At 43.1% G+C, this 11,451-nt stretch overlaps 1 protein-coding gene across 2 annotated transcripts; it reads right to left on the bottom strand.

Moving 5' to 3' along the window:
* Positions 1-1,210: 1,210 nt before the first annotated feature.
* Positions 1,211-6,723, bottom strand: LOC308593793 (serpin B3-like). 2 transcript variants are annotated; one of them, XM_081206491.1, is made up of 9 exons: positions 6,686-6,723; positions 6,305-6,489; positions 5,351-5,431; positions 4,805-4,930; positions 4,205-4,351; positions 3,743-3,860; positions 3,183-3,334; positions 2,491-2,658; positions 1,211-2,302 (listed from the first exon to the last, which is right to left on the bottom strand). In XM_081206491.1, exons 2-9 carry the CDS (start codon positions 6,470-6,472, stop codon positions 1,910-1,912), a joined length of 1,353 nt encoding a protein of 450 aa, XP_081062617.1. In that variant the 5' UTR covers positions 6,473-6,489; positions 6,686-6,723; the 3' UTR covers positions 1,211-1,909. The 2 variants fall into 2 exon arrangements, with proteins under 2 accessions (XP_081062617.1, XP_081062618.1); XM_081206492.1 differs by having other exon boundaries at positions 2,491-2,655.
* Positions 6,724-11,451: the final 4,728 nt, after the last annotated feature.

The raw sequence follows: 11,451 nt of genomic DNA, 5'->3' as shown, positions 1-11,451 counted from the left end.
AGCATGTGACTCTAAATATTATGTTTCCATTCATCTATAAGTTTCTGCAAGTAAATGTTTTGAATGTTAAAGTCTGGGTATTGTTTAATTTCCAAAGAAGGGCATCAGTCACATATATGATCTGAGCCTCTTAGCTGTGTTTTCGCTACAGGGAAGAGATTCATGGAGCCTGTTAGCAGCGAGAGGGAGAGTGGGGGGCAGAACACTCTGTGAGCTGAGGGTGACAGGCTGGAACAAAGGGACCGAGATGGCACGGTGCATTTCTCTGCCTTTAGACCAAAGCCTGCTGCAGCTATGAAAGGAGCAAAGGACCATCTCCATTGTTAGATCTTTCCAGGAGCTCTCCAGCACCCTCCTGGCCCAGAGCCACCAGACAGTGCAGAGAGCACAAGAATGCTGGAGTACAAAGAGCACAACAGACATACCAATCTCTTGGCTGCTGGGGCCTTTCAAAGTCGCTGCCAATCTGCCTGTTGAAGCTTCAGAACCTGCAGAGTGTAATGCTGGAACTCCCTCCACAGTAAACCAAGGTTGTATATATGTGTAAATAAAACCATATTGACACTACAGTCTCCTCTGTGCCTCATTTCTGAAGCAAACACACTGCTGTGGCGATAGGGATAGCATGTAACATTAAGGGCTGGGCTAGGGAGAGTCTGGTGGTTTAGATTCAGAGGCACGGGGGTCTGTATTTGGTCCAGAAAAGTTCCCCGCGCCTGATCCAGTGTATCAGGAAGTCAAACCCTGCCCCACTTGTTTAAACTCTTCCAGAGGCAATGGCTAGCTTCCAGACATCTTTCTTTCCTTCAGAGGCATTCTTAGGAAAGGAAAGGAAAAGTCTGGGGCAATTGGAGCTGCCTGTCTGTATTTCTGTGGGAAGTTTTCCTCCCAGGAAATGAATATTTTGTTGCATTATGTGGGGTCAAATACGCGGTTTGGCATTTGGGTTACAGACTCAACCTCTACCTTATTCTAAGTTTGGGGAAAAGTTACTGATTTCTGTGCCGCCACCTCCAAATACCACTCATCTTGTGATGTTGTGCACAACAATTCTTCAGCTTTTGAAATGCGAAGGAGGGGTTCCTTATCTTATGGGTTGACTTTAGTCATAAAAATTCTTGTCTGAGTGCCTGGGGAAGATTTGTCATCACAATCCTTGGGAACTCGTACTCTACAATATATCTCACAGGAGTGAAGACTGCAAAACAAGTTTTATTAAATGCTTTGTTTATTCAGATATTGTGCAGCTTCAGTACAAAAGATGCAAGAAAGTTTCATAAGTTTCAAAGAAAAGCTATAATCTCACAAGCAACGTGGAAAGATTTTCATTTCAAAGAGCCAGACTGCAGTTTCCTGTTTCATAGTGTGGTCCAACACATGTCTACTCAGAAGTTCCACTGAATTCAGCAGGGCTTACTTCCAAGTAAGTAGATCTAGGATGGCAGCCTCATGCTGCTGACTTCAGGCAAGATAATTCAGTAGAAGGCATACAATTTTGCTTCAGTTGGTTAGGCAGATTTGCATCAGGAAAGAACAAGATGACTTTCATCAAGAAGCAGATTCCAGAATAGCAACATTTTCCTGACTCCACCCCAGTGTTCCATTTAGAAAAAATTAGTTGTGGCCCAAAGAAGTGCAGCTTCTTCCATCGCAATATTGTCATTTATCAAACATCTTATTGAAAAGATGTAAAATGACAGGAGAAGGCAGGTAGAGCAACAATCCTATAAAACATCATTGTCATACCATGAAAATTAGGCCCACCACCCAATGAAAGTTCTCTTTGCCCAAAGCTATGCAAAGGTTGGCCTTGCTGAGTAAAGAGGAGAGAGGGAAACAATATTCTTCTATAAAACATCTTCCATATCCGTTTTCCATTGATCTTGTTCCATGCATCAGAACTCTTCTCTTATTCTGGCTTAGCAAATCTACCGAGAGCAATGATGCTCTGGGTGCAATTGTGCACGATGAAATAGAGGAAAGGACGGTCAGCCCGAATCTCCACAGGTTCCCGACGTGGACGCCTATCTTTGGGGCAAGGGACTGGCTCTGGTTCTTCACCACCCTCCTCATCAATCTCGATAGCAGCATCATGGACCAGCTGAGTCAGAGCCACGCCTTCTGTTGTGGTTGCTCCAGAGAAATCAGCCTTTTCATGGTCAGTCAGATCCGGCAGATTCAGGTATTCGTTGGCTTCAATGCTCTTCTCTGAGCTGAACTTGGGAATGGCCAAATCCACCTCAATGGCCTTCAGATGACAGGACAGGTCAAGCAGATGCTCGTGGCTAAGTCCATCTTCCAGCTAGAGGAACACATAGAAGTTATAGTGATATCATTCCAATCCCAGATTGAATCAAAACAAGGGAGAATACAATAAGAAAAATATACCAACAGACTTTTTCCACACCAGTATTATTGAAATCGAGGGCCAGAGATGGATAAGGTGAATAAGGCCATGGACAGTATCATAGGAATGGAAAGACCATTTACCTGTTCAAGAGCTTCTGCACTGCAGTCTACTGGCAGCAGCACAACGAAGGTCAGTTCATTGTTCTTGTAGGGGATCTCAACAACTTGGACTTGAACATTGCATAGGTCAATTGTCCCTGCATTGTAGACACCCTTCCTGTGCATCAGCTGCACGCTGTGGCATTCCTTCTGTGAAGAAAAGGAAAAAAGGAAATATTTAAAAAGAGAGAAGGAACTTAGTTTGCTTTGGGAAGTTCTTTCTTTCTTTCTTTCTTTCTTTCTTTCTTTCTTTCTTTCTTTCTTTCTTTGAGATCATGAGATTCGGCATTGCAAAATGAAAAAAACAAAACAAAAAACACCTCCCAGAGAAAAAGAAAAGGGAGATAGCAGATTCTTCTCTTTTGTAATTTCAGCCACAATGCTACTAAATTGAAATCAATTGGACTGGCATCAAGTGGCCAAGTTAAACCCCATTGTTAGCAGTGGGGCTCTAGGACAGCTAACTCTAGTTTTGGGTCATCATCTTCAACTAAAAGGGGTGATGACTGTCCAGCATTGCAGAGCCTTCCTTGCACCAAGTGTTGCAAGTGACCTCCATCAAGACCTCATTGGGGCAACTCAACTCCAACACTAAACATGTATTCTGGAAGTTACAAGGTACATTGTCTCTGCACAAAAGAAGCAAGGAAGCTAGGAATATGTTTCTAACTCACCTCATCTGCATAATGAGGGTAAAAGGGAGCTTCTTCTGTGAGCTCTTTGTCAAATTTCACTTCCCATTGTCCTTTGAAGTAGAGAGCATTCACCAGCAGGAGCTGAACAAGGCAATCAAAGCTGTCCTTGGGGAGAAGGTCCTTGATCTTACCTGGGAAAGAAATTGTTACAATGGGTTTTTTGGGAATGGGGGCGGGTTTTAACTAGTCTACTAGTTGAACATACAATTTGTAGCTCATGATTGATGGAGAATAAATGGAACAGCTTGAATAAAGTACTTAATTATACTCTAAGTCGTCCTTTGCAACAGAAGGGGGCATTTAACTGTTTTTATAAGCAAATAAAATAGAATGGGCACCAATTTATTGCAAAAAATCAATTCTACCTTTCCTCATGTTTGAAGGAAAGCAGAGGTCACAGTGGGCTCTTAGCTTATTCTTGGAGAATAAGAAAGATTTAACTGGTTTTTTGAACCAGCATCGGAAGAACAAAGACCGGAGACCTCCCTATCATGAAAGTTATGTCAGGAAGAGGTCATCAGTGCATTCTGTGGTCTTACCATGTGTACGGGTTTCAACCCAAAGGTTGATGAGTCTCCTCACTTCCTCGGGGGCATTATGGAAATCAACACCATCCACTTCAGTCAAGTACAGTTTCAGAGCACAGAAAACGAATTTCTGAACAGAACAAGAAGACATTGGATCCATGTATCAGTAAATATATAACAAAACAGAAAATGTCCAGAGTATTCTCTCGCATTTGAGTACTGCCTAATGCCCTTAAAGATTCAGTGCCTCTTTGTAGTTTCAAAACACTAAATTTTGCAGGTGGAGACTTTCATAGAGCAGATAATCATTATCGTAGTAGATCTCTCTGGTTGCCTGGGAATGAGGCACAGCTTTGACAGACACCAGTAAATGATGAACCCATTTATGGTAGAATACAGTCAATTGCAGGTTGCAATTTGCACTTGGTTCTCACAGTGCAGTGGAGCACCCATAGGAGCCAAAATTAGAGTTACCTGGATGAAGGCAATGTCCTTGTTTCCATAGAGCTTGTTGGCAAAGCTCAGGGTATAGTTGCTGCTGGGCTCATTAAGAGTCGCAAGGATTTTGCTGAATGCCGTATGGATTCCTTCAGGCTTCTCACACTCATAGCAGGGAACATCCTAAGGATTAAAAAAAAAAAAGGAGGTTAATTCTCACATCACCTGGCTACTTATCTTCTTAAGGGTATATCTTGTGAGAAAGAAAACTTAAAGACTTATCTTAAGCAAGAAAGCATGCTTGAAAGTCGAACTCAGGAATGCCTACTTTGAAGCAAACATTTACCACATCTGAATCCCTCCAGGCAGCCCAGCTCATCTTTCTTGTGATTTACTCAATTTTATGCTCACGGCAATGTTAGATGGGGGTTGATGGTGACTGACTCAACATCACCCAGTGAACTTCACATCTAAGCAAGAATTTAGTGGTTTCATTCCTACTTTCCTGTGGATTTTATCACAAGTTGTGTGGTATCATTTAGAATACTTAGAGATAACCCCCTAAACGTCTATTTGTGTGTGTGTGTGATTATTATTATTATTTTGATGAAACTCTCCAGATGTTTCACAACTTACGCGTCTAGGACAACGTGGCTCGGGCTCGGGCTCAGGGCAAGGAGCTGGGCGGTGAATGACTCGTCTCTTGTCACAAGGTTTAGGTTCAGGACGGGGTCTCGGTTTGGCACCACCAGCACCTTGGGTCTGCAATGAAGTTATAAAATGTCTGCATCCATAGGTAGTTCAATCCCAGCCCATTTACAATAAAGGAATAAGAAATGTTGACATGAAACCAAATTAGTTTTTCAAACATCAGTCAGTCCTTGTTCTGATGTTGCACTGATATCAGACACATATATTCATGCTCTAATCCTCCTTCATCTCAAGGAGCGATGTAAACTTCACATGAAAATATTTTGTTGCAAATATATTTACGAAAATGACATTTGCACTTTTAAGAGCTGATTCAGTGCTCAAGGCCCCTTTTCTTCCTTTAGAGATGTTTTTGCCCAACAGGCATGGATCTGATGTTGAGATAACAGGAGATAATACTAATATGCTAGCTGGGTTCTGTGGGCAGGGGAGGAATACACCTAATCTTTATCCAAGCGTTCTTCTACATACCCTTCTTAGTCTGGTTGTTGACTGTCCAAGGCTCCTGCTTCTGGGTTTGTCACACTCTTTCACTTCATCCCAATGCAGGACCTTGAATGAAATTAGAACATTGCTTCAGTTGCACAGGCAATATTATAACAGGAGCACTTATTATCCTGATATGTATATTAGGGACGATTCACATGACTCTTAGATCATATATGACAGTGGCAGGATGGATATCTTCCTGCATACTAATCTTTGAAATTATTCAACATATTTGGCATATGATATCTGAATCATGCTAAATTAATGATCCAAACATACATATAAACTTCAGGCAATCTATGGTTCTGCCTTGAGATGATAGAAACAAATCTCATATAGGATGAGAATCTTAAATTTAGTTCTCCACATTTTGCAACAGTTTACTATTTTTTATTTATTTTTTAAAAAAGATCCACCTGAAAATTCACAAGCGTTTTAGTGTGAAATTCTCCTAATAAACCCATTTCAGATGCATTTTCTTTTACTAATGTACACATTTTTGCAAGCAATTTCTCCAATACAATGCATGTTATGCTACTATCGCTAATATCTGCATTTTTATCCAAATTTCCCCCTAATATATGATTTTTTGTAAATATTATTTTTACAAAACAAGTACAGGTAAGTACAAATCTATTTAAAAAGAGCTGTTTTTGGCTCATACATTGTTTTGAAAACTACAAATCTGGAAGATTCCATTTGGAAGATTTCCATTCCATTCAACCAAATTTCTCCTCCATGCCTAGTGATGCAATATTCTTTGATCTCTGCACATTTATGGGATTTTGTGCAGAGTTGTTGACTGGGCTTATTACTGGATCAAGCCACAGTGAGGTCATTTCTCAACTTGTATCAAATATGACCGGTGATGGAAAGGTATCTGCTAATGATGAGCCCAGTCTGAAGGCTGCATCTCTACTGCTTTATTAGACCCACCTTCTCGATCTGATCTGCTTGTTCACAACCAGATGCATAAGCGAGGAGGCCCAGGCCTGCGGTGAGGTTCGCAGGGGAGAACACGAGGTTGTCGCATGGGTGCTCAGCGAACAACACTTTGAAAACGTCAACGGCGAATTTAGCATTGGCTTCAGGCAGGGTGGTCATGATGGAATTCAAAAGCTCTGAGGGAAGACCAAAACAGCTCGTCATTTCAGGATCCTTCAGAATACAGATATACTTGTTCCTACTTCTGCACTGCAATACATTCTATCACCAAACCCACAATTTTGAAGAACTACCCATTTTAAAAGAACTGCTGTAAAGATGCACATCACCCCACACAAGGCTGCATGGATGCTTGAAAGGAGAGCTGCTTACCTGGGCTTCAGCTGTGATGATAGGAGTCTGGCAGGTGAGTGTGATGCTCTCCTCCTGTGAGACGCTGGTATTTATACTGATCATCTCACACCCCCACAACCATTAAACTACTTTGTATTTTCTGAATCTGCAAAAAATTAGATTAATTCAAATTTACATAATGAAACCAGTACGATGCAAAAACTGGACATTTCTAATGATCAAAGGTAATTATCTTGGATTGCCACATATACTCCCTGTATGACTTTGCTTAATTATGTATACCTCATCTACTGCAAAGTGCAGGCACAATGTGACACACCCTGCCAGCATCGGTGTATTGTCAGTGTGTCCCAAAGCACTCCAAATATCCCCTTGAAACTGTCCCTTAAAACCAAGTTTTCCCCCAAGAGACTCCATTGAAAGAATGTGTGTCCCTAGAGGCAGGAAATGCAGAGGGTTCCTTTCTTATTCCCCACAACACCCTATATGGGCTTTGAAAAAAATGTGTAAGAAATTGAAAATGACACAGCAGGATGGTGGGTACGAATTCACCGCTGGAGGAAATGTTGAGGATCACTCGATTAGATGTTTTTTAAAAATAGATTGGGCATATTCGTGGGAAATGTTTCTATCAGTCAAAATGGCTCAATGAAATGTTCGAGTCCAAAGGCACTATAGTTCCAAATACAATTCAAGATGCTGAGCGTGAGTGGCAGAGGAGAGCTGTTGTTTTTGAAGAAGAGAAGAAGAAGAAGAGTTTGGATTTGATATCCCGCCTTTCACTCCCTTTAAGGAGTCTCAAAGCGGCTAACATTCTCCTTTCCCTTTCTCCCCCACAACAAACACTCTGTGAGGTGAGTGGGGCTGAGAGACTTCAAAGAAGTGTGACTGGCCCAAGGTCACCCAGCAGCTGCAGGTGGAGGAGCGGAGACGCGAACCCGGTTCCCCAGATCACGAGTCTACCGCTCTTAACCACTGCACCACACTGACATATATGCCACCTTTCAAAAAACACCAGACTGAACATTGTACAAAACAGAAGGCTGCATCAGTTGTAACTTTAGTTCTACCTATCTAGATTCTTTGTATGTTGTAACATCTGGAGAGCCATCACTTGCTATGTGCTTTTAGGGTTCACAAACTACAATCTATCCTGGGGTAGCGTGTTATTCACATGGCTTAGAACAAAAAAAAAAATCTAAAATATGACCAATGTCCCAAAGAGCAGTCAGGAGAAGCAGGCAGGACTAGGATAAATAGGCTGTTCTGTGATCTGCTAGAATTCATCCAGATAATTCATTGTGCCATGAACTATTTAATACATATGGAGCTCTGAGGAGCATTTATGTTTCTGCTCTGAAGATCCTTATTTAATATTTTCAATCCCAATTATGGGCACAAAGTAAAAAAAGTAAAGAGAAGAACAACAAGATACAAATACTACAAATTCATATAAACAGGTCCAATAAGCAAACAATAGATGATGTTATAAGGTAAAAAAGCAAAACTACAACGTCAAAAATTGAAGTTTCCCATATAACCAATCACTTATCATTAGTCAGTGATAGTGCAGTTGAAAGCATTTCCTATTTTATGGAAGGAAAAGGACATCTATATCAAGGAAGAAATCACTTGACTTAGATGGGAATTGACTGAAAACAGATTAATTCTACACCTTCGCACAGTGTTGGAGGGAGTTTGGGCACAGCGAGTGTTAACTCATGTCTATGTCAGGAAGTGCCCTCTTAACTTCCCTAATTGCTCGGACAGTGTCATTATATGATTTCGTCACTAGGTGGCAATGGAGTTATTGATATCTAGCTGGGAGTCAGAAATTTCTCGTTACTCTTCAGTTCTTGTTAAGAGAGACAAGCTGCTAGGCAAGCACTTCGTTAAGTAAGATGTTCTCTAAGCCTTCCATGGCAGGCTGGGCAGTGTGGGAAATGTACTCGTTTCTGCCACTGCCACCAAGCGAAAGCACGAGCAGGGGACCACCAACGGGAGGTGTGCTCCCTCCCCTATTATTTCTGAAGGGGGCTTCAAAGAACTGGATGCCCCAGCCTGCTTTCAATTCATGCTGTTCCTATATTTAAGAATTGATAATTGCAGAATTTGCAGATTACTTGGTCTCTAGCAGTTGGGTGTGGATGCAGTGGTGTAGCATGGGTTGCTGGTGCCCGGGACAGGGCAAGTGTTGGACTGGGCAGTTGGGGTGGAAGCATGTGCTGGGGGATGTGCACTGAACCCGTGAGGCACGTGGTTCACATGGCTGCCGCAGCTGCTGGTGGTGATAACCATGTGGCTTCTAGGCTTGGCGGCTCTGCTGCCTCCTGGCTCAACCAGCCCAGGGTGGAGCATGCAGGCGTCCCTTCGCTGGCCACGAGGAGAAGGACATGCGACTCCAGCCCCGAAGGCCTGGCTTGGGCATGGCTTGCCTCCCTGCAGCTCCGGAGGGTGGCAGGAGCTCAGCCATGCAGCCTTGATGGGTGAGCCTGATGTCGGGATGCCTGGTTGCCCCTATCTCAGAATTTTGCACTCTGCCCCCCCCCCCCATGCTACACCACTGTGTGCATGGAAATCAAGTCCTGCCCTCTTCTACCATTCTTACAGTTTTTGAATTGCTTTTTATCCTATCCAGCTTATCTTTTATTGCACCGTTTTTACATTCTTTGTTGATGTAAATCATCCTGGAGCTTCATTAGTGAATGGTAGTGTTTGAGATATAGAGCGAGCAGGTAGGGAGATCTATATTGATGTTGATATAGGTCTTTATTAGCCTGTAAGCTTGGCCAGCTGTAACGGGGTTACTTCTTACATGCAATCTTTTTAAGTAGGTCTCATAAGGAGGGCAGTGGAGAGGTCACCTACTAGGGCTAGTGGGGCACTGCTCCAACAAAATCAGTCTACCTTCACTCAGCCCTCACCTGTCTTTCCTACGACCAGTGCAGGTGTGGCACACCCTGCCAGGCTCTTCCTCTTTAGTCCCAGTCTTTCCTGTGTACAACTTAGCCAGGAGGACAGGGAGGGAATGAGAAATGAGTTGGCTTTGTTCACCACTGGATCTGGCTCCATCAACCAATTGCCTACCTGTCTTCTCCACCAGTTCCTCTTTTTTAAAAATCATTTTTATTGATTTTCCCATAAAAACAGCCAATCCAGATATCCGAATCATAATTCAATTAAAAATAATAAACTAAAATAAAAAAACAACCAAATTATAATCCAAATTGTAATTATTAATTTTTCTGGGCTCCCCATAGTCTGGACCTCTGAAGCATATCTCCAAATCTTTGTTCCTGCCTCTTCTCTTTGTTTTCATGTTTTCCGCTTACTGATCTTAAAACTTTAAAGTTCTCCGTCCCTGGTGACTTCTCCACCAGTTCCACTGAGCACTAGCCGCCGCTGGTGGAGGGGATAACAGAAGGCAGGAATTGGTCTACAAAAACACAGCAAGCCTTTTTACAGTGTTGACCTAGAAGGGGGGGAAATCTGACAGAAAAATATCCTGGACCGCCATTGAACACCTCCTCCCCTCTATAAATTTGCAGACCAGATCACTTTTAACGAACAGGTAGTGCCCCAGGTATAGGCTGCTTAAATGGGGCAAGTGGCAGATCCGAGAGAAGCCTACCTGCTCCATCGGCTCCACCCCCTGGCACGGCCCAAGGCCCAGCCGGCATCCCCATTTGCCAAAGCAGGGCGCAGGCTAGGATCCAGTTCCTGATAGGGGACAGGGGCTTATGCCCCCACCGCCTATCAGGAAGGGCACTGAAGTTCAAGTTCCCTTATCGAGGCCCCCAGTGAAGCCTCTGCCATCCTGCAACGCTGCCGCACCAAGAGGGGTGAGAGGGCTTTAAAAAATATTGCAGGAAATGGTTCGTGGAATTCGAGAAGCCACTGAGCAATGACACCAAATCTCAACTACATCCACCAGTGCTATTTTGCAAAAAAAAGGTGCTGGAACAACCCCTTGTTCTCTTATAATGGCAATGGCTGCCACCTGAGAGGGCGAGTTCTGGCTGAAAAAGCCCTGACACCCACTCCCCTCAACATCTTGGCACCACCAAGATGTCTCAGCCTCTTCCTCTTTCAAACAATTGGAAGCATGGCTATGACTGGAAATTCGTTTCACTTAGAAAAATGTTATATTGGCACATCAAAGTCTCAGTGGACGGTGACAGTGATAACTGCAGTACTAGGAAATGGGTGGTTTACAATTTTTTTGTGATCAAAATTGCCCCTACACACGGGGTATTCTCAGATATGGACTGCATTCGCACTGACCAGTTTGTAGTACAAAAACATAGATTTTTCTCAATCCAGAATCATTTATACTCATCATCAACAGCTGCTTTAAGTCTAGAATGATTCTAGATCCCACCCTCCACAAGAGTGAGTGGTAACTTATTGCAGGTTTGAAAAACCTCCTCTTATTCATGCCTTTTCCTTCCTGTTTATGCCCCAGGTGAAGGAAGAAGGAAGTGGCGATTGCGATACTGGCATATAGCCACCCACAATGACATGGTGCAGGCGTAGATACACCTCCGCCCTCATTGACGAACCCTGTACCTCTGTATTCAAATGGACAAACTGCAGGGTAATGCAGAATCTAATCCTGTCTTGTTGGGCGAATTTCAATAGATGAGGCTGGAGGGTGTGGACAAGGTGCTTGGATTGGACCTTTGCCCCTCTTGGAAGAGGAGACAGCTGCCTAGGCCATGGAGGTGGTCAATGCCAAGAGGGGGTGGTTCCTGCTTGTTTGAAGAAGACAAGACCACTTCTTA

This window comes from Podarcis bocagei, assembly GCF_964188305.1.
Source record: "Podarcis bocagei genome assembly, chromosome: 8".
NCBI lineage: Eukaryota > Metazoa > Chordata > Lepidosauria > Squamata > Lacertidae > Podarcis > Podarcis bocagei.
The sequence above is the reverse complement of the archived record's forward strand: the minus strand, read 5'-3'. Positions and strand labels throughout refer to the sequence as shown.